We start from the raw sequence: 23,470 nt of genomic DNA, 5'->3' as shown, positions 1-23,470 counted from the left end.
CTGCTAACCATGTGTATGTGACCAATACATTTTGATTTGATTTGATGTTGACCTCAACTGGCCTGAATTCAAGTTTGAATTATGTAAGCATGACATGCGTTTCTAATTTGCTAATATTTTCTGTTCAGTAATGGTCCTGATGATCCATTTCATGCTTGATATAATCTTCCCGCATGCAGCCATTGAGATCCAGTTCAGAACTCTGAGATGCAGTTCAACAAAAATTGTAGAACCTTTAGTGCAGTGGGCTAAATCAGGATCACACAGTGTGTTTCTTGGTAGTCTTAAACTAATTTTCTTTGAAAAATATATACCTCACACACATGGTTATGGGCTTAAAAAAAGACACCTCTACCATGTCAGATATAGAATTGAAATGTATTCATTTTTCGAGTTTGCATCCCAATATTACACTTTATATACACTGAGTATACCAAACATTAGGAATACCTTCCTGATATTGAGTTGCCCCCCCCCCCCACCCTTCCTAATATTGACAAACTCAGTGTACATCACAGAAGACTGAAATCTAACAAAACCGCTTGACACCGGATTTTCGGCGTTGAAAAATAACTTATGTTTATTAATTATGAAAATATTAATATTATTAATAACATTCCACCCATAAGGCCACTAGAGGGCGATGTCGTAATTTGACTGCAGGAAAGGATTTTAAGTGTGGGGTCTGCTCGTCTTTCTGTGTCCTCACAGAGATGTCTAGTCCCCACAGAGATGTCTAGTCCCCACAGAGATGTCTAGTCCCCTGAGTGTAACTGAGGTTCATGCAATGCTTCAAGTCTCCATCTATGGGTTGGACTTCATGTCCAGTCTGTTTAGGGGAATGCTATTTGTTTGCTGGAATATTACCGTAACACGGAACCCAAACCGGCTGCGCGCGTGCGCCATCGTGCATACATTTATTTTGTCCCCCTACAACAAACGTGATCACGACACGCAGGTTAAAATATCAAAACAATCTCTGAACCAATTACATTAATTTAAAAACAGGTCAAAAAGCATTAAAAATGTATGGCAATTTAGCTAGCTTGCACTTGCTAGCTAATTTGTTCTATTTAGCTAGCTTGCTGTTGCTGGATAATTTGTCCTGGGATATAAACATGGCACGTGGGTACCTGCTTCTATAAACCAATGAGGAGATGGGAGAGGCAGGACTTGCAGCGCAATCTGCGTCAGAAATAGAAAGGAGTTCTATTTTAGCCCATGGCAACGCAGGCGCTCATGTGGTGTCTTAGTCGGGAAGTTGTTTTATCTGCTGTCCTGGGTGTAGGGAAGTTGTTTTATCTGCTGTCCTGGGTGTAGGGAAGTTGTTTTATCTGCTGTCCTGGGTGTAGGGAAGTTGTTTTATCTGCTGTCCTGGGTGTAGGGAAGTTGTTTTATCTGCTGTCCTGGGTGTAGGGAAGTTGTTTTATCTGCTGTCCTGGGTGTAGGGAAGTTGTTTTATCTGCTGTCCTGGGTGTAGGGAAGTTGTTTTATCTGCTGTCCTGGGTGTAGGGAAGTTGTTTTATCTGCTGTCCTGGGAAGTCTGGTTTTGGTATTGTAAATATACACCCAGGGAACACTTAAATAACACATCCTAGATCTGAATGAAAGAAATCATCTTATTAAATACTTTTTTCTTTACATAGTTGAATGTGCTGACAACAAACAAGTAAAAATGAGGCTCAGTAGTGTATGTGGCCTCCACGTGCCTGTATGACCTCCCTACAACGCCTGGGCATGCTCCTGAGGAGGTGGCGGATGGTCTCCTGAGGGATCTCCTCCCAGACCTGGATTAAAGCATCCGCCAACTCCTGGACAGTCTGTGGTGCAACGTGGCGTTGGTGGATGGAGCGAGACATGATGTCCCAGATGTGATCAATTGGATTCAGGTCTGGGGAACGGGCAGGCCAGTCCATAGCATCAATGCCTTCCTCTTGCAGGAACTGCTGACACACTCCAGCCACATGAGGTCTAGCATTGTCTTGCATTAGGAGGAACCCAGGGCCAAACGCACATTTTTTACATTTTAGTCATTTAGCAGATGCTCTTATCCAGAGCAACTTACAGTAGTGAATGCATACATTTCATACAATTTCATACATTTTTTTTTCCTGTGTTGGCCCCCCGTGGGAATCGAACCCACAACCCTGGCATTTCAAACACCATGCTCTACCAACTGAGCTACAGGGAAGGCTACATGTGCTCCATGTGCTCGCACCAGCATATAGTCTCATAAGGGGTCTGAGGATCTCATCTCGGTACCTAATGGTAGTCAGGCTACCTCTGGCGAGCACATGGAGGGCTGTGCGGCCCCCCAAAGAAATGCCACCCCACACCATGACTGACTCACCGCCAAACTGGTCATGCTGGAGGATGTTGCAGGCAGCAGAACGTTCTCCACGGTGTCTCCAGACTCTTTCACGTCTGTCACGTGCTCAGTGTGAACCTGCTTTCATCTGTGAAGAGCACAGGGCGCCAGTGACGAATTTGCTAATCTTGGTGTTCTCTGGCAAATGCCAAACGTCCTGCACGGTGTTGGGCTGTAAGCACAACCCCCACCTGTGGACGTCGGGCCCTCATACCACCCTCATGGAGTCTGTTTCTGTTTGAGCAGACACATGCACATTTGTGGCCTGCTGGAGGTCATTTTGCAGGGCTCTGGCAGTGCTTCTCCTGCTCCTCCTTGCACAAAGGCGGAGGTCGCGGTCCTGCTGCTGGGTTGTTGCCCTCCTACGGCCTCCTCCACGTCTCCTGATGTACTGGCCTGTCTCCTGGTAGCGCCTCCATGCTCTGGACACTACGCTGACAGACACAACAAACCTTCTTGCCACAGCTCGCATTGATGTGCCATCCTGGATGAGCTGCACTACCTGAGCCACTTGTGTGGGTTGTAGACTCCGTCTCATGCTACCACTAGAGTGAAAGCACCGCCAGCATTCAAAAGTGACCAAAACATCAGCCAGGAAGCATAGGAACTGAGAAGTGGTCTGTGGTCCCCACCTGCAGAACCACTCCTTTATTGGGGGTGTCTTGCTAATTGCCTATAATTTCCACCTGTTGTCTATTCCATTTGCACAACAGCATGTGAAATTTATTGTCAATCAGTGTTGCTTCATAAGTGGACAGTTTGATTACACAGAAGTGTGATTGACTTGGAGTTACATTGTGTTGTTTAAGTGTTCCCTTTATTTTTTTGAGCAGTGTATTACGAATGGGTGTATGGGTTTGTTGTTGGTCTTTATGTCTATGTACGAGCATGTGGAAATTAATTTCCTCTTTGGAAGACACAAAATATATAATCTAAACACACACATGCACGCACGCACACACAGTCAAACAAACAGAAACTGAGACCGGATCAACCCTGGGCTGGAGAAAACCCTCCTACCGAGAGACAGACAGAAAAAGGTTTGTTTGTGTGAGTATGGAGGGCAGAGGAGGGGTGTGTTTGTCTGTGTGTCTGTGGATGAAGAGAAACACTCCAGGGCAAACTGAATACAACAGATGAAGAGAAGATAACCTTAGTAAGCCTTAGTGTGCATTACTGCTATGTATGTCAGAGGGAATGAGTGCAGTGCTCTAAGATCTGACAGAATAATGTCGAGAGTCATCATCTCTAATTGTGCTGCTCATGATGAGAACTGTAGAGGACTCCTGAGCAGAGGAGACTGGTGAAGCGAGGACGGCTCGTAACAATGTCTGGAATGAACCGAAAGGAATGGTATCAAACAAATGGAAAACTAAAATCAGCAAAAAAATAAACATCCCTTTTTCAGGACCCTGTCTTTCAAAGATAATTCGTAAAAATCCAAATAACTTCACAGATCTTCATTGTAAAGGGTTTAAACACTGTTTTCCATGCTTGTTCAATGAACCATAAACAATTAATGAAGATGCACCTGTGGAACGGTCGTTAAGACACTAACAGCTTACAGATGGTAGGTAATTAAGGTCACAGTTATGAAAACTTAGGACACTAAAGAGGCCTTTCTATGGAAAGATGCCCAGGGTCCCTGCTCATCTGCATGAACGTGCATTAGGCATGCTGCAAGGAGGCATGAGGACTGCAGATGTGGCCAGGGCAATAAATTGCAATGTCCGTACTGTGAGACTCCGAAGACAGCGCTACAGGGAGACAGGACAGACAGCTGATCGTCCTCGCAGTGGCAGACCACGTGTAACAACACCTGCACAGGATCGGTACATCCGAACATCACATCTGCGGGACAGGTACAGGATGGCAACAACAACTGCCTGAGTTACACCAGGAATGCACAATCCCTCCATCAGTGCTCAGACTGTCCGCAATAGGCTAAGAGAGGCTGGACTGAGGGCTTGTAGGCCTGTTGTAAGGCAGGTCCTCACCAGACATCACCGGCAACAACGTCACCTATGGGCACAAACCCATTGTCGCTGGACCGGATAGGACTGGCAAAAAGTGCTCTTCACTGACGAGTCGCGTTTTTTTCTCACCAGGGGTGATGGTCGGATTCGCGTTTATCGTCGAAGGAATGAGCGTTACACTGAGGCCTGTACTCTGGAGCGGGATCGATTTGGAGGTGGAGGGTCCATCAGGGTCTGGGGCGGTGTGTCACAGCATCATCGGACTGAGCTTGTTGTCATTGCAGGCAATCTCAACGCTGTGCGTTAAAGGGAAGACATCCTCCTCCCTCATGTGGTACCCTTCCTGCAGGCTCACACGGAACCCAAAAACGGCTGCACGTGTGTGCCATCGTGCATAAATGTATTTTGTCCCCCCCACACCAAACGCGATCACGAGACGCAGGTTAAAGTATCGAAACAAACTCTGAACCAATTATATTAATTTGGGGACAGGTCGAAAAGCATTCAATATTTATGGCAATTTAGCTAGCTAGCTTGCACTTGCTAGCTAATTTGTCCTATTTAGCTAGCTTGCTGTTGCTAGATAATTTGTCCTGGGATATAAACATTGAGTTGTTATTTTACCTCAAATGCACAAGGTCCTCTACTCCGACAATTAATCCACACATAAAATGGTCAACCGAATCGTTTCTAGTCATCTCTCCTCATTCCAGGCTTTTTCTTCTCTGGACTTTATATTGCGATTGGCAACTCTCATAAATTAGGTGCATTAATGCCACCGACCTCGTTCGTCTTTCAGTCACCCACGTGGGTATAACCAATGAGGAGATGGCATGTGGGTACCTGCTTCTATAAACCAATGAGGAGATGGGAGAGGCAGGACTTTCAGCGTGATCTGCTTCACAAATACAACTGACTTCTATTTTAGCCCTTGGCAACTCAGACGCTCATTGGCACGCGCGAGCAGTGTGGGTGCAATAATTGAATAATATCGATTTCTACATTTATTTTGCAATGCTTGTGCCCGCGACGTAAGTGTTTGTGTCAGGGTATCATCCTGACATGACCCTCCAGCATGACAATGCCATCAGCCATACTGCTCGTTCTGTGCGTGATTTCCTGCAAGACAGGAATGTCAGTGTTCTGCCATGGCCAGCGAAGAGCCCGGATCTCAATCCCATTGAGCACGTCTGGGACCTGTTGGATCGGAGGGTGAGGGCTAGGGCCATTCCCCCCAGAAATGTCCGGGAACTTGAAGGTACCTTGGTGGAAGAGTGGGGTAACATCTCACAGCAAGAACTGGCAAATCTATTCCATGAGGAGGAGATGCACTGCAGTACATAATGCAGCTGGTGGCCACACCAGATACTGACTGTTACTTTTGACCTCCCCTTGTTCAGGGACACATTATTCCATTTCTGTTATTTCACAACATACACCCAATACACACAGTCTAAGTAAAGGAATGAAATTAAGAATATAGAAATATATGGATGTCAGATAGAAGCTGTCCTTCTCGTTCCCAGCTTCTCGTTCAAAGCTCTTGTTCCCAGCTTTGATGCACCTGTGCTGACCTCGCCTTCTGGATGATAGTGAGGTGAACAGGCAGTGGCTGGAGTGATTGTTATCCTTCATGATCTTTTTGGCCTTCCTGTGACATCGGGTGCTGTAGGTGTCCTGGAGGGCAAGTATTTTGTCCCTGGTGATGCTTTGGGCAGACCGCACCACCCTCTGGACAGCCCTGCGGTAGTGGGCGGTGCAGTTGCCATACCAGGCGGTGATACAGCTTGACAGGATGCTCTCAATTGTGCATCTGTAAAAGTTTGTGAGGGTTTTAAGTGCCATGCCAAATTTATTCAGCCTCCTGAGGTTGAAGAGGCTGAAGTACACTGTCTGTGTGGGTGGACCATTTCAGTTTGTCAGTGATGTGTACGCCGAGGAACTTAAAACTTTCCACCTTCTCCACTGCGGTCCCGTCGATGTAGATAGGGGGGTGCTCCCTCTGCTGTTTCCTGAAGTCCACGATCACTCCTTTGTTTTGTTGAAGTTGAGTGAGAGGTTATTTTCCTGGCACCACCCAAAGCCCTCACCTCCTCCCTGTAGGCCGTCTCGTCGCTGTTGGTAATCAAGCCTACAACTGTTGTGTCATCTGCAAACTTGATGATTGAGTTGGAGGTGTGATTGGCCACGCAGTCATGGGTGAACAGGGAGTACAGAAGGGGGTTGAGCACGCACCCTTGTGGGGCCCCAGTGTTGAGGATCAGCGAAGTAGAGGTGTTGTTTCCTACCTTCACCACCTGGGGGCGACCCATCAGGAAGTACAGGACCCAATTGCACAGGGCGGAGTTGAGACGCAGGGCCTCGAGCTTAATGATGAGCTTGGAGGGTACTATGCCTTTGAATGCTGAGTTATAGTCAATGAACAGCATTCTTACATCGGTATTCCTCTTGTCCAGATGGTATAGGGCAGAGTGCAGTGTGATGGCGATTGCATCGTCTGTGGACCTATTTGGGCGGTAAGCAAATTGAAGTTGGTCTAGGGTGACAGGTAAAGTATAATCCTTGGCTAGTCTCTCAAAGTACTTCATGATGACAGAAGTGAGTGCTACAGGGCGATAGTAATTTAGTTCAGTTACCTTTGCATTCTTGGGTACAGAAACAATGGTGACCATCTTGAAGCAATGTAACGCAGTGGTGTTCGCTATCTCCTCACACCCCTCTGCTTGTTCTCCCTGTTCTTGGTTGTTTTTCAGAGGGATTTCCATGTGTCCTCAGAGCAGAACATCCTCCCTTTCTTCCTTGTCGTAAATTCATTCAGACACACAGATTGAGATCAGAGCAGGGGAGACATCCGAGAAGAGGACGAAGTGCACACTGGGATGTTGGGATGTGTTGGTAACACAGTAAGTACTGTTGATACTGTGGGCTTAAACTGTCTGGAGTTGGCCTGACATGCTCAGTCAGACAGACGGGAAAGGCTCAAATGGGAAAGGAAGGGAAAGGGCATACCTAGTCAGTTGTACAACTGAATGCATTCAACTGACACGTGTCTTCCGAATTTAACCCAACCCCTCTGAATCAGGGACAAGCTATCCTTCGTTACCCTCAGTATCCTTTACCAGACATTGAGCACCCCTGGGAGGAGGCGGGAGTCAGGAAGAGAGAAGGGAATACTGCAATCTATCAGAGATGAGAGCTACTCTCCTCCATTTCTTGAGCATTTGTCACTCAAACTTGCACAAATGTGTTTTTCCTTCCTCCTTCCTGACTGATAAATATTTCAAATGGCCCATATCAGCTGGAAACAGAGGCAGGGTGACTGATGAACAGGCTGGGGCAGTGAGTGAGTGAGTGAGTGAGTGAGTGAGTGAGTGAGTGAGTGAGTGAGTGAGTGAGAAAAATTAAGCCCAACCAGAATCCTCTAGACTTCTCAATCACAATGAAGGAAATTGAAGATAAAATCAAAACTTTAAAAATAAAGAAGGAATGCAGACCAGACAACATCAGTAATGAAATGGTGAAACTGAGCAGCCCTAAACTGGTGGACGTAACTGCTTAAATTATTTATTAACTTAATACTGGTAACTGGATGTTTCCATGCAATGTGGAAAGAAGGTTTATCACAACCATTTACAAAAAAAGTAAACAAATTCGACCCCAGTAACTACAGAGTGTGCAGTAATCTGGGGAAAATATTTAACAGCATCATGAATACCAGAATTCTTTCCTTCCTAAAGAAACACAATGCCCTGAAAAAATGTCAAATTGTCTTCCTCCCCAAACATCGCACCTCAGATCACATTTACTTCCTCCACACACTCATGAATCTAAAAATCAAAAGGAACACAAGAAACAAGAACAAAGATAGGCACTAACAGTACATTTAGAAAAAACTTCAATCATGATCTTTCAGAAGAAAATCAGATCGTAGGGAAACCACTACCAGTTACCAACAGTGGAACTACACTAAAGCACAGTACCAGTTATAATGACCTGGCCTGGACATAAAGTCATCTGGGAGTTTCAGCCTGGCTACAAAGGCACTGAGTGAAAAAAACAGAAGAGCGTGTTATGCTATCAAATACAAATTCAGTAATACAAATATCCTATTATTTTGTCATTCTGACCTCAATACTACTGTATGGTAGCAAAGTATGTGGACCCATCTCTGATTCTAACTTCAGCAAATGGAAAAAGGTCCCCATTGGAAAATTTCTGTTAGAATTTATCAAAAGTATTTTAGGTGTATTTTAAAACTAAACTTGATCGTTATCATTGGCAGGATATCTAAGCCTCCAAGACGTAAAAGGAAGAAAAACCGTCTCAGAATAAAGACTGAGCGACCACGGTTTGGAAATGGAAAGAGGAAGACATCTTAAATCTTGGCTGCCAAGATATCAGAGAATATGAGGTATTGTGATTTACAGGAGCTAGAAACTGAGATGCACTTCCTGTGTTCCTGCCCAAAATATGACAACATAAGGGAAACTACTACGCAAATGTAGAAAATGATATACCAAACTTTAGACAGATCCCTGATGTGCATAAGCTCCCCATCCTGCTTGGAGAGGAGGAGCAACTGCTAAACTGGCAGCTACATTTGTCACCCTGTAATACACACAGAGATGGGACAGACTTTGTGGTTGTTAGTGTTTTTGGTTTGTTTCATTGTGTTGTTTTTCTTTTCTTTCCTTATTGAATCATTTTTACTAATTTCATTTCTATACATACTTAGACACAACACCTCATGTATGCACTCTAAATACACATAAAATAATACATCAAATAACATGTAATACACTCATACACTTATCCATGCACTCCTATATGCACACACACCCATACAAAACAATGTGCACAAGTTGGTGTGTGTGTGATTGAATGTGTGTGTGCACGCACAGAGACACGCACACAGCTATGTCTTACTATACTTGTGACCAACGATTGATTCTCATTCAAAATCCTATTTTCTCTAACCATAAACCTAACCACAACACCTAACCCTAATCTTCACCCTAACCCTAATTTTAACCCTAACACCTAAACCTAAAATGGGCCTTTTCACAAGTGAGGACCGGCAAAATGTCCTCACTTTGCTTAATTTTCGTTGGTTTACTATTCTTGTGAGGACTTGACACCTACATGCCCACCTACATTCCATAGACAAGCTCATTGTGCCTATTCAATGTTGTTACACGTATGCACTGCATAATCTCATTTTTTATCTGAATCTGAGAGAGAGCTATAAGGTTGAGAGTCAGAGAGATTGAGAAAGAGAGAGACAGGGAGAGGAGAGAGAGGAGAGAGAGAGAGAGATGAGGGGATTTAATCCTCCCAGAATCAAGACTGAGCTCAGAGACAGAGAGGATGGAGACAGAGATAGAGAGTGAGAAAGTGTGAGAGTGAGAGAGATTACAGGATATAATCCTACCAGACAGAAGAGCTTCAGGGCTTCAAACTGAGCTCAGAGACAGAGAGGATGGAGACAGAGACAGAGAGGAAAGCAGGTGTGTACACTCTCCAGCCAAACTGAAACATCCGGTGTCAGTGTCACCAAAACCTGAACACAAGAGTCTGAGGTGTGACGCTGTTCAAGTTCTATATCCGAACAGAGCAGAGCCACAGTCATTCTCACATGGGCTCGACGTTCATGTGTCTGGGACTGGCCATTTATCAAGTGGACACCAGTAGAGCTGGGGTAAAGTGGACAGGCTCAGAACCTGAAGTCAACAGATGAACATATCTGGGACTCTAGTTGATCCATTTCAATATGAAGAGGCCCTGTTGAAACACTTACCACCCTGACAAGAAGCGATGTCAATGTCATGCCTACTGCTTATGGAAAATGACACATGCTGATCATGACTAATAATGAGCAAATGCATCTGTCAGTTCTCCTGTAGTTTGTCGGTCTGCCCATTTCACATGTTCAAGTAAATTATATGGGGTACAAAGAATAGATTTGACAATTTTCTGCTACATCAACAAACCATTCAGCCTAGTTGACACACATACACACACACGCACGCACACACACACACACACACACACATTTTTCATGCCTCTGAATGCATTTGTGAGGTGTGCAAAGATACGCAAAGAATTGGGACTCGTAGGAATTAGAATTTTTAATTATACACCTAGCAGATCTTCATTATACAAACAGAACACAATATCATAATGAGTCCTTCATAGACCTGTAAAGATGATCAATGACACTCAACTGTGTCTTCTATGTCATGCACACCCAGACTTCTAAAATCCAATGGACAATATACACTGTGTAGTTACTGAAAATGTCCCCCTTTTTTATGCCCTTTTTATGTAATACATTGTGACTCTCAGAACTTGAAGTGAATCACCACCGCTCTCTCTCCAAATTACATTGTGAAATTATGAGTGTTTAATGCTGTGGCTTGTTTTTTCCCATAAATTCTCATTTCATTTAGAAAGTGTTTGCTCAATCCTGAGCTCGGAGAATCATTTAAAAAACGTGAAATGTTGCAGACCGCCCGCACACGTGGACGCACACACACACACACACAGCTGCATCAGTATTTTGGGTCCCTGCACAACAAGGCCAGAGGCACACAATGTTCTATTTAGTCTTTAAAGAATTGGATGTTCTGCGAGATATGAGGAAACAAAGGTTTAATAGAGGCTGAAAAATCACAACATTCAGCCAAAACCTAACCCTACAAATAGCACTGTTGGGAGATTTGAAAAGCCACAGTTAGTCAATTAACAATATAATAATACAATTGGCAAAAATATTAATCTTTCATTTACAATCTTTGGGTACTATGAGATTAGAAAGGTTCAGAACTCATGTAAGACATCACAGCACAGTTGGAAAATATATGGCACATGGAAATCAAGAGAGGGTGGTCTACGGAGATAGGTGGGATGGACAGAGTAACTGAGGGCTGTGATTAAAGCTCATGATCTCTAATAGTTATGACCGAAAACCCCATACATCATGTATAGATGAGTACCTTTTAATGTGTAATGTGTATGTCAAACTATATTTATGTCATTTAATACTGTAAATAAAAATACTATGTTTGTAAAATATATGAATAATGTACACTGAGCAGACAAAACATTAAGAACACCTGCTCTTTCCATGATGGACTGACCAGGTGAATCCCGTGAAAGTTATGATCCCTTATTGATGTCATTTGTTAAATCCACTTCAAGCAGTGAAGATGAAGGGGAAGAGACAGGTTAAAGAAGGATTTCTAAGCCTTGAGACAATTGAGATATGGATTGTGTATGTGTGCCATTCAGATTTAATTGGCCAATTTGTAAGTCGCTCTGGATAAGAGCGTCTGCTAAATGACTTAAATGTAAATGTAAATGGTAATTGTCTTTGAACAAGGTATGTTAGTAGATGCCAGGCGCAATGGTTTGTGTCAAGAACTGCAACGCTGCTGGGTTTTTCACGCTCAACAGTTTCCCGCGTGTGGTCCACCACCCAAAAGACATCCAGCCAACTTGATACAACTGTGGGAAGCATTGGGCCAGCTTCCCTGTGGAACACCTTCGACACCTTTCAGAGTCTATGCCCGACGAATTGAGCCTGTTCTGAGGGCAAAGGGTGGGGTGCAACTCAATATTAGGAAGGTGTTCCAAATGTTTGGTATACTCAGTGTATACTGTATGTAACAAAATAGCGGTAAAAAACTCAAATGTAAAACAAAGTTACTTTTTTTACTTTTTTCCTCTCTATAGATGGGTGGGGGTTGGATGGGTCAATATGTTTAATTTATTTTAAGTATAATAACTATGGAAAAATAGTTCCATGTAGTTGAAACCAGATTTGAAACCAGATTTGAAGTTGGCAAAGCAGCGAGGTTTGAGTAGGTAGTGATGAGGATGCTTAAAGCCAACCTCTTCAGGAATGGAGGAAGCTGGTTGATGACATGTTGAAGTTGGCATTTTTTTTATTTTAATGTTTTATTGAGCCTGTCATAACATTTAGTTTAGTGTCCTGGTTCATTTCCCTCGCATGGGCAAGTCAAAATAACCTAGAGAGTTGTGCAGGTGTCACGCCCTGACCTTAGAGAGACGTTTTATTCCTCTATTTGTTAGGTCAGGGTGTGATGTGGGGTGGGCATTCTATGTTGTATATTTCTTTGTTGTGACCGAGTAGGGTTCCCAATCAGAGGCAGCTGTCTATCGTTGTCTCTGATTGGGAATCATACTTAGGCAGCCTTTTCCCACCTGTGTTTTGTGGGTAGTTATTTTCTGTTTAGCTTATGTGCCTGATGGAACTGTGCATTTTCGTTTTTCCCTTTTGTTATTTTGTTTGAGTGTTTCTTGAAAATAAATATCATGAACACTTACCACACAGCGTTTTGGTCCACTTCTCCTTCAACTACAAACGACAAGCGTTACAGAATTACCCACCACCAAAGGACCAAGCAGCGTGGTCATGATAAATGGACCTGGGAGGAAATCCTAGACAGGAAAGGGCCATGGAGGCAGGACGGGGAGTATCGCTGTCCGAAGGAGGAAATAGAGGCAGCAAGAACAGAACGGCGACGCTATGAGGAACTTGCATGGCAACAACGGAAGCCCGAGAGGCAGCTCCCCGGGGGCACACGGGGAGATTGGCGGAGTCAGGTTTGAGACCTGAGCCAACTCTCCATGCTTACCGTGGGGAGCGTGTGACCAGTCAGGCACCGTGTTATGCTGTGATGCTCACTATATCTCCAGTGCGCATTCATAGCCCGGTGCGCTCTGTGCTTGCGCACCGCATTTGCCGTGCTAGAGTGGGCATTCAGCCAGGACGGATTGTGCCGGCTCAGCGCTCCTGGTCTCCAGGAGGCCTCCTCGGTCCAGGATATCCTGCGCCAACTCTACGCACTGTGTCGCCAGTACGCCTTCACAGCCCAGTTCATCCTGTGCCAGCGCCCCGCACTTGCTGGGCTAAAGTGAGCATCTAGCCAGGACGGGTTGTGTCACCCATACGCTCCAGACCTTCAGTGCGCCTCTACGGCCCAGTATATCCTGCGCCAGCTCTACGCACTGTGTCGCCAGTGCGCCTTCACAGCCCAGTTCGTCCTGTGCCAGCGCCCCGCACTTGCCGGGCAAAAGTGAGCATCCAGCCAGGATGGGTTGTGCCAGCCCTACACTCCAGACCTCCAGTGCGCCTCCACGGCCCAGTATATCCTGTGCCAGCTCCGCGCACCTGGTCTCCAGTGCGTCTCCCCAGTCCGGTGCCTGCTTCACGTACCCAACCTCCAGTGCGTCTCACCAGTCTGGTGAGACCTGTTCCGGCTCCATGTACGAAGCCTCCAGTGATGATCCATGGTCCGAAGCCTCCAGTGATGATCCATGGCACGAAGCCTCCAGTAATGATCCATGGCACGAAGCCTCCAGTGATGATCCATGGCACGAAGCCTCCAGTGACGATCCATGGCCCGGAGCCTCCAGTGATGATCCATGGCACGAAGCCTCCAGTGATGATCCATGGCCCGGAGCCTGTAGTGACGATCCATGGCACGAAGGCTCCAGTGATGATCCATGGCCCGGAGCCTCCAGTGATGATCCATGGCACAGAGCCTGCAGCTACGGTCCTCAGGCCGGAGCCTCCAGCGGCGGTCTGCAGTCCGGAGCCTCCAGCGGCGGTCTGCAGTCCGCAGTCTCCAGCGGCGGTCTGCAGTCCGGAGTCTCCAGCGGCGGTCTGCAGTCCGGAGTCTCCAGCGGCGGTCTGCAGTCCGGAGTCTCCAGCGGCGGTCTGCAGTCCGGAGTCTCCAGCGGCGGTCTGCAGTCCGGAGTCTCCAGCGGCGGTCTGCAGTCCAGAGTCTCCAGCGGCGGTTCCCAGTTCAGAGCCTCCGGCGATGATCCACGGTCCGGTTCCTCCGGCGACGATCCATGGTCCGGTTACACAAAAGCGGAGGGATCAGCGGGCGGAGCGGGGGCTACGTCCCGAACCGGAGCCGCCACCAAGGGTAGATGCCCACCCGGACCCTCCCCTATAGGTTCAGGTTTGTGGCCGGGGTTCTACACCTTTGGGGGGGGGGGGGGGGTACTGTCACACCCTGACCTTAGAGACATTTTTTCCTCTATTTGATAGGTGAGGGTGTGATGTGGGGTGGGCATTCTGTTGTACATGTCTTTGTTGTGACCGCGAAGGGTTCCCAATCAGACGCAGCTGTCTATCGTTGTCTCTGATTGGGAATCATACTTAGGCAGCCTTTTCCCACCTGTGTTTTGTGGGTGGTTATTTTCTGACCTCAATACTACTGTATGGTAGCAAAGTATGTGGACCCATCTCTGATTCTAACTTCAGCAAATGGAAAAAGGTCCCCATTGGAAAATTTCTGTTAGAATTTATCAAAAGTATTTTAGGTGATTTTAAAACTAAACTTGATCGTTATCATTGGCAGGATATCTAAGCCTCCAAGACGTAAAAGGAAGAAAAACCGTCTCAGAATAAAGACTGAGCGACCACGGTTTGGAAATGGAAAGAGGAAGACATCTTAAATCTTAAATCTACCAAAAAGACAGAAATGCCAAAGGAGGCGGTGTTGCGCTCTATATTCAGAACCACATTCCTGTAAAGCTTAGAGACGATCTAATGTTAAATACTGTTGAAGTTATATCGCTACAGGTTCATCTGCCTCACCTAAAGCCCATTCATGTGGGAAGCTGCTCTAGACCACCAAGTGCTAACAGTCAGTATCTGGATAATATGTGTGAAATGCTTGATAAGGTACAGTATGTGATATCAACAGAGAAGTATATTTTCTGGGTTAATTGTCAGTCAACCTACCTGGGTAGTTACAAACAGCACAGGAATTAAAAAATGTATTGATCACATCTTTACTAACGCTGCAGATATTTGCTTTGAAGCAGTGTCCAAATCCATAGGATGTAGTGATCACAATATAATAGCCATATATAGGAAAACCAAAGTTCCAAAGGCTGGGCCTAATATAGTGTTTAAGAGGTCATACAATAAGTTTTGGAGTGATTCATCTGTTGATGATGTAAAGAATATTTGCTGGTCTGTGGTGGGTAATGAGGAGCAACCAGACGCTGCACTTGACGCATTTATGAAACTACTTATTCCAGTTACTAATAAGCATGCACCCATTAAGAAAAGGACTGTAAGAACTGTTAAATCCCCTTGGATTGATGAGGAATTGAAAAATTGTATGGTTGAGAGGGATGAGGCAAAAGGTATGGCAATTAAGTCTGGCAGCCCAACTGATTGGCAAACGTACCGCACATTAAGAAATCATGTGACTAAACTAAAAAAAACTAATCTACACTATGAAACAAAGATAAATTATATAAAGAATGATAGTAAAAAGCTTTGGGGCACCTTAAATTACATTTTGGGGGAAAAGCCAACTAGGCTCCATTATTGAATCAGATGGCTCATTCATCACAAAGCCCACTGATATTGCAAACTACTTTAATTACTTTTTCATTGACAAGATAAGCAAACTTAGGGATGACATGCCAGCAACAAATGCTGACACCGCACATCCAAGTATATCGGACCAAATTATGAAAGACAAGAATTGTACTTTTGAATTCCGTAAAATCAGTGTGGATGAAGTGAAAACATTATTGTTGTCTATCAACAATGACAAGCCACCGGGGTCTGACAATCTGGATGGAAAAATACTGAGGATAATAGCAGATGAAATTGCCACTCCTATTTGCCACATCTTCAATTTAAGCCTACTACAGAGCATGTGCCCTCAGGCCTGTAGGGGAACTAAAGTCATTCCTAGCTCTTAATATTTTAAGAGCTTTAACTGTACATTTGGTCACATGTAGAAGTGAAATGTTGTATTGGTACTCTTGAATATTATACCTACTTTTTTTGCCAGGGGGGTTTAAATCGCGTTATGTGACGCGTTATGTATCAAAAAAGTTACGATCAAGTGTAAAAAAACACAAAATAGCTGAATTTGTCATGAGCCCCTAAGACGGCTGCCTTCCACTGCAGCGCCATCTAAGCATACATGGCCTACACATATGTCCTCTGCCTCGACGACGATGGCAGTATTATCAGCATCACCTGTATTTCTACTAAAGAAATGCGTTAACTTATGTAATTTTTCTGTTTAAATGAAATCATTTCTACATTTTCTTTTCTCTGCCCCTGCTCTGAAAGCGCCTCATTGTAGCAGCTTAATTTCAATGAAAGTCATGTTTACAATCATATCGCGTGAAGCATTGCAATACAACTCTGTCAGGGTGGAACAGTCTATTATTATGAAATAGTCCATGGGTGGTTAATGACAGTAGTTTCTACGATTATAAGAAAACCATGGATTATATTCGTATGAAATATATGTACATTTATGGAAAGCAATTATCAATCTATTTTTCAGCTGTATGGTATAATTTATTTTCTTGGAGGCCTTTTTTGTCAACAGTGTGGTCTCATTAAGGCACTGCATCTCAGTACAAGAGGTGTCACTGTAGTCCCTGGTTCGAATCCAGGCTGCATCACATCCGGCTGTGATTGGGAGTCCCATAGGGCGGTGCACAATTGGCCAGGGTAAGTCATTGTAAATAAGAATTTGTTCTTAACTGACCTGCCTATTTAAATAAAGGTTAAATAAAACAAATGTAAAAAATAATTAACCTGGGCACAGTTCCCAGGCAAAACCCCCCTCCATTTCCTTTGCAACTCTGAAGCTTCAAAGGAAGCATTTCCTCAATGGCTGATGGCAATGCCATCTGATGGCTATAGTGTAGAAGGGCTGTAAGTCGCACTGGATAAGAGTGTCTACTAAATGACTAAAATGTAAATCCAGATCATTTTTCTTGAAGTACCCTTCACCCTGTCACCTGAATGCAGTGTGTCTCAAAGATTAAATGGATAAGAGGTCCTTGGCACAGGGGAAAAGTGCACTTCAGTTAGTATGTGTGCCAAACCGCTTACACAAGCACCTGGATGTCAGACTTGTATACAACAAGTCTACTGTTCTGTAGAGGCTAAAGCCAGAAACACTGGGGAGAGGTGGGAGTCTACTCTTGGCTGAATGGACCTTGTCTACAGCAGGGTTCAAAAAGTTCCTATAAAATGTAGGCATAGGACCCTCCCAAGATAAGCTTTGTTGCCCCATTAGATTTTGTGGAAGTGTAATAATGAGATGGGAATTAAAGGCAATTCATGTTCTGCCACAAGTAGCCTAACATTCACAGCCACAAAATTGAGAGTCGACAATAGGCCTACCATGATGGCGCTGACATCAAAGCAAGTTACCTGACTGGTTGTGCATCACGTCACTGAAACTTGCATTTAGTCTACCTGTCCTTACCGGCCGTTTACGGTAGAGATCCTTTGAACGAATTGGGGGCGATGAAACAATGGAGCCCCATTCATTTTCATTGAAGGGAAGCAAAGAGGGCGGGGACCATTGGGAGCTTGAACAGAGTGGAACTTAAGTTGGGGAAAGCTGAACTTTTGTCGCATACTCCACAATATCGCGTTGCAATTGACCAATCGAAGCTCACTATAGTTTCATGCCCCTACTGGATTGGCTGTTGATACCTAGCACTACCTACCCTGCTTGCTAGCACCGACATGAGGGCGAAGCTAGCATGGCTATCCGAATTAATGTGTTCAAAGGATCTCGGCCATCACATTATACAGCCGGCAATCACCTAGCCAGCTAGCCTCACCCTGATGTGGGTGCTAACAACCTAGCAAGCAAGCTAGGTAGTGATAAGTATCAACAGCCATTGTCAGACAATCCAGAAGAGGTTGGAAGCTATGGTGAGCTTTGATTGGTCACTCGTTCAGCTTTCCCCAACTTTAGTCCAGCCCTGTTCAAATATAACATTGTTCAAAGGTCCCCTGCCCAATCCGCAACTCTGAAAAGGGTGAAATTGAGGCCCACAATTCGGGGCATTCCTGCATGTGGGCATTCCTGTCAGGAACTGTTTTCCCGCAGTTCTGTTAAAGACAGCGAGAGCAAGTGTTCGGCAGGCGGGAGCGTAGGACAATGTGTGCTAGCTTAGCCAGCTAGTCCTAAAGGGGACTCCGGTACACAACAGGCGGGAGGCGGGGGCGACACCGAGTGCTAACTACCTATAAAGCTAGCTAGCACAGGGTGTCACTAACTATCAACCTGGCTAACACACAGTGTCACTTACTATCAAGCTAGCCAGTACATGGTGTCGCCCTAGCCTCCTGTCTGCTGTGCTAGCGGGAGGCGGGGACGACCGGTAGACAGTGTCCTTCGCCTCTGTCTGTCGGGCACAGTTTACTCCCTTACACAGCAGGCAGAAAGTGGGGGAGACACCGTGTGCTAGCTAGCAAGCTAGCACACGGTGTCGTTAACTTAACTAGCCAGCTATCTAGCACATGGTGTCACCCCAGCCTCCAGCCTGCTGTGCTAGTGGAAGGCGGGGGACGACCGGTAGACAGTGTCCTTCGGTCCTGCCTGTCGGTCACCGTTTTCCCGCTCCTGCCAGTCTACCGGTGTCACTCCCGCTAGCTAGCAAGGGCGTTTATGCAGGAACCAATGGGGTGCCCGACAGGGGGGTGGTCCTGCAGATGCAGGAATGCCTCAAATTGCGGGCTGCAGTTGCACACTATTGGCATCTCTAGCTTTCCTTCCATTGAAGGTGAACCGCTTCAGATGTTTCACCATGGGATGCAACTGTATCGTGTGAAATTAGCCAGTGGCGGTCAGTGCCGTTTAAGATTAGCCTTAATTCTATTACAGCATATTGGATGACTGTCATTCATATTCCATTCACCCAGCTCAATGTAACAGTGATAGGTTTAAGCTACTACATGATACTCAAAATGTTCATATACCCATCATGATGTTGCTACAACCTAGTCTACGAATGAAAGTTTATAAACAGGTGCACAGGTCAAGAGACAAATTGGAATGATCATGGTGAAAGGTTGTGGCACATTCAATGCCATCTTGCACACTCTTGCCTGCATCTAGCTGATCAAGGGTGTAATTATTAGTCCAACAGTTGCAAACAAGTGTTTCTATTGGACAAATTCAGGTGGATTTATCCCAGTTTCGTTCTGTTTGCTTCTGTTTAAGAAACGTTTTTCAACAGAATCGGCAGAATGAATACACTGCTGATCACCACCGGCACACACAGTTCACTTTCATAGCATAGCACAGCATGATCACTTTGCTTGTTGTATAATTCCCACTTGCATCTACTCGCTCTCCTCCTCTCACCTATTCTTTTTGCTTGTGGACTTCAGTGCACAACACAACAGCCGTCTGTGACCAGGCAGAAAAACCTTTCCAAGCCACAGCGGTTATGGTATGAAGGTGTGTCTTGGAAATGTTTTTCTGCCTGGTCACAGACAGCTGTCTGCCTTTCACCACAGCCTACATTGTTGTCAATATCACCATATTAGCTAGCGTCATAGTCAACATCTACTAGAACTAATGTGTTAGTAAACACGCTACAATCATGCAATACAGTTTACAGCAAGCAGTTTAGCAGTTACACCGGCAGGCCCCAGTGGCAATAAATTAATACAACCTTACCTTGACTTGGAAGAGTTCCAGTATTGGCTAGCCAGCTAGCTAACATAAATAGCATTCCTCTCTGTTTGAGCCAGGTGTTTGGGTAGGCTAAATTAGTTAGCTGCATTAGCTAGCTCAGTAAGTGAAAGTGAATAAAATACAATGAAATATAGCTAGATCTCTTTCTCACTCTGCTGCTTTTTCTTACTTTTTGAGGAAATGAATTTGTTAAAAACTGTTCAACTATTGACTTTCTCTCTTTTTGAGTCAACTACTCACCACATTTCATGCACTGCAATACTAGCTAGCTAACTAGCTAGCTTTAGCTTATGCTTTAGATTAATTCTCAGATTCTTTGATTGGGTGGACAACATGTCAGTTCATGCTGCAAAAGCTCTGATAGGTTGGAGGACGTCCTCCGGAAGTCATCATATTTACTGTGCAAGTCTATGGAAGGGGGTGAGAACCATGAACCTTCTAGATTTTGAATTGAAGTCAGTGTACCCAGAGGAGGACAGCTCCGGCTACACTGTGGTGCTACCCCAGAGAGTGCTGTTGAGGCTACTGTAGACCTTCATTGCAAAACAGTGTTTTTTAATCAGTTATTTGGTGACATGTGAATATATTTTGTATAGTTTTATCTACAAATTATACAAATTATGAAACATTAAAAAAGTTATGAAATTCACTGAGTAGGATGGTGATCCCCTTCCTCCTCTGAGGAGGCTCCACTGCTGTTAGCCTACAATAACCACCTTTTTTAGGAGCATGAATATTGTGTTTAAGCTGAGTTCAAATTGCACAATAACAAAGGTGATTATCCATAAACTGACACTTTAACTGCCTTTTCCATTTTATTAAAATGTAAATTAATATTTATTCACAAATTTCCTGAAGGTCGCTTTTGGAGATGTGTGGCACGCTGTTTATATTCATGTTAGCCTACTCACAGAAACACTGGCGTTTTTGCACAACTGTTCCTCCTCTCCAACGACCGAAGATTCTACTACCAGCTTCTCGAAGCATGCAGAGCCGAGAGAGGAGCTCTTCTGATGGGACAGGATTAAATGGGAGACGATGAGCTTCGGGCTGTCATGTCCCGTTAGATCTGGCTTGCTCGCGGACGCTCTATCAGCCCCCAGTAGCTGATGCAGAGGTTGCCCGGTGCTGCTGCTCCCAGGCGCTGTACCGCCGAGGGACTGGTCAGCCGGGAAAGATGCCGGGGTAGAGCAGCAGAGATTGGGCTGTGAGGATGAAAAGAAACGGTCTAGCTCTTTCTTTTTCCTTTTAAACATCCATAACCCGGTCTCCTTTTTACTGTCGGGACTGCGACGCCCAGAGCCCAATTTGGGGCTCAAAAACGGTTTGGTTTTGTCTTGGAAATTCTTCCACATCCTTCGTTGGTAGGAAATCGATTCCTGTCCCTTCGCTGCGCTATCATCCTTGGGGTTGTCCTCCATAGTGCTAGTACAGCAACCTGCCAGTCTGGGCGCGCAGTTTAGTGAATGTCACCGTTGGCTAATGATAGGCTACAGCAGTACTTCTACTGATCAATTTCCAGCGCCAAGGAGCAAGGAGCCGCATTGACAAAGGGTGTGTGTGTGTGTATTGTTCTTCGGGAGCGCGTCTTCCCTGAATATGTGCAGCTGAAGTGTGAATTTCGTGACAAACGTGGTGTGCAGCTGTCAAACGTTAAAATGATGGCCGTTGCGGGTGCAATAATTGAGAAGTTCACACAGGCTGCTTGGACAGAACAACCACATTGGAGACAAGTGACAACAAATAAACATACTATGGCTTTTAATAACTTGTTATGCTTTGGTTGTTACTATTTACACTTTTTTTTGTGTTTTCAATATCAATTTCCAATAGAGATAGAGCATTTCATGTAATGAAGACTGAACACATTAAAAGCTGAGATGCGCCTCCACCTGGTCAACCCATGTCAGTGGGTGTAAATTATCTACATGAGCTGATTGCATTGCATAATTGATGCCATTGATTCGTCTCCCTAGGCAGACAGGTTGCCTTCCACATTAACAATGTCCTAGCAACATATTAGTGATGTTGCCCTAGGTCTGGGATTTCTGATATGCAACAGATTATGTTTAGCATTTTGCAAGAGGTTTGGGTAATGAATATCAGCCTAATAAATTAAGCCTTTTGATGTGTTACCTAATCCTTTCCTCTCTGCTGTCTGAGAGAAAGGCACTCGGATGACCATTTTGGGTGAGCTCCAGAATCATCACATTGAACAGCTGCTGGCTCTCATTGGAAGATCGCCCTAACTTTAGCTGTGCTGAAACTCCAACCACAATGCCAGGCACCTTACAGTAAACCTCAATATTGTGTGGAATGTGATTCAATATGCTTTTAAGTTCAATTGTTAGTAGGCTTTAAGCAACTTATATTATACCTTATATTACAACTTATATTGTAACTCATTTAACAACATGTAAGTAATGCTGGTTGTGCGATAGGCATACCCAGTGGAAATATACTATGAATCTCTTTATGTTTCCATCCATTTCTAATGGTTTTGTTAATGTTATTTAAGCATTTTTTACTTCAGGTTTACCATAAATATCCGCTGGTGCAAGCAGATGTTTGACAGAGGTGCATCTGCTTTTTGTCTTCTGAAGGCCCTGAAAATTGCTAAAGACTCCAGCCACTCCAGTCATAGACTGTTCTCTCTGCTACCGCACGGCAAGCAGTACCGGAGCATCAAGTCTAGGTCCAAAAGGCTTCTTAACAGCTTCTACCCCCAAGCCATAAGCCTTCTACCCCCAAGCCATAATCAAATGGCTACCCGGACTATTTGCATTGACCCCCCCCCCTTTTTTTATGCTGCTGCTACTCGCTGTTTATTATCGATGCATAGTCACTTTACCCCTACCTACATGTACAAATCACTTTGACTAACCTGTACCCCCTAAATATAGCCTCAGTATTGTTATTTTATTGTGTTACTTTTTATTGTATTTTTTACATTATTTAGTAAATATTTTCTTAACTCTATTTCTTGAACTGCATTGTTGGTTAAGGGCTTGTAAGTAAGCATTTCACAGTAAGGTCTACACCTGTTGTATTCGGCGCATGTGACTAATACAATTTGATTTGACTTGAAAACCTGTAAGATTCCTCATTAACACTTGTCCCTAGGCCTTGTATCGTCTCAACATTGGTGTCTGTATGACCTGGATATCACTGTTCTTACCTATGTACACAAACCAAGTCAGACAGGGCCGCTCTCTCTCTGTCTGTCTGTCTGCCTGTCTGTCTGTGTTATTCTTTTTCCCTCTTATCTTTCTTACACTCTCTTTTAACACACACACTCACACATTGCTTTTACACCTAGATGGTGGCATTAAAATGGTGATTGCGAGGATGAATATTGTATCTGGTGCAATTTCACTGCCAATAAATGACGGACAGGCCAAGGACCAGGAAGTAGATTTATTGGCGAGGGAATTCAGTATCACCTGAGGACATTGGGGATATGAGGTGAGACAGGTCGATGATCTGATGAATTGCTTGTTCATTTAGTGGACCTGAAGCACATCGCCTTCAACCCCTATCACAATTGACACACTTGAAAAATAACCTAAATACTTAATCCAAACTCTGCTACAACT

General features: G+C 44.7%; 1 protein-coding gene across 3 annotated transcripts in view; it reads right to left on the bottom strand.

Annotated features, from left to right (window-relative positions):
- Window positions 1–21,773, bottom strand: part of LOC115164918 (multiple C2 and transmembrane domain-containing protein 1-like) — a 260,651-nt gene extending 238,878 nt beyond the window's left edge. For all 3 annotated transcript variants that reach the window (XM_029717838.1, XM_029717841.1, XM_029717840.1), the window contains exon 1: window positions 20,786–21,773. In XM_029717838.1, coding sequence (XP_029573698.1) covers window positions 20,786–21,295 — 510 coding nt within the window. In that variant the 5' untranslated portion in view covers window positions 21,296–21,773. The remainder of the gene's footprint in view (window positions 1–20,785) is intronic.
- Between the last annotated feature and the right edge of the window lie 1,697 nt (window positions 21,774–23,470).

This window comes from Salmo trutta, chromosome 27 (genome assembly GCF_901001165.1).
Source record: "Salmo trutta chromosome 27, fSalTru1.1, whole genome shotgun sequence".
Classification (NCBI taxonomy): domain Eukaryota; kingdom Metazoa; phylum Chordata; class Actinopteri; order Salmoniformes; family Salmonidae; genus Salmo; species Salmo trutta.
The sequence above is the reverse complement of the archived record's forward strand: the minus strand, read 5'-3'. Positions and strand labels throughout refer to the sequence as shown.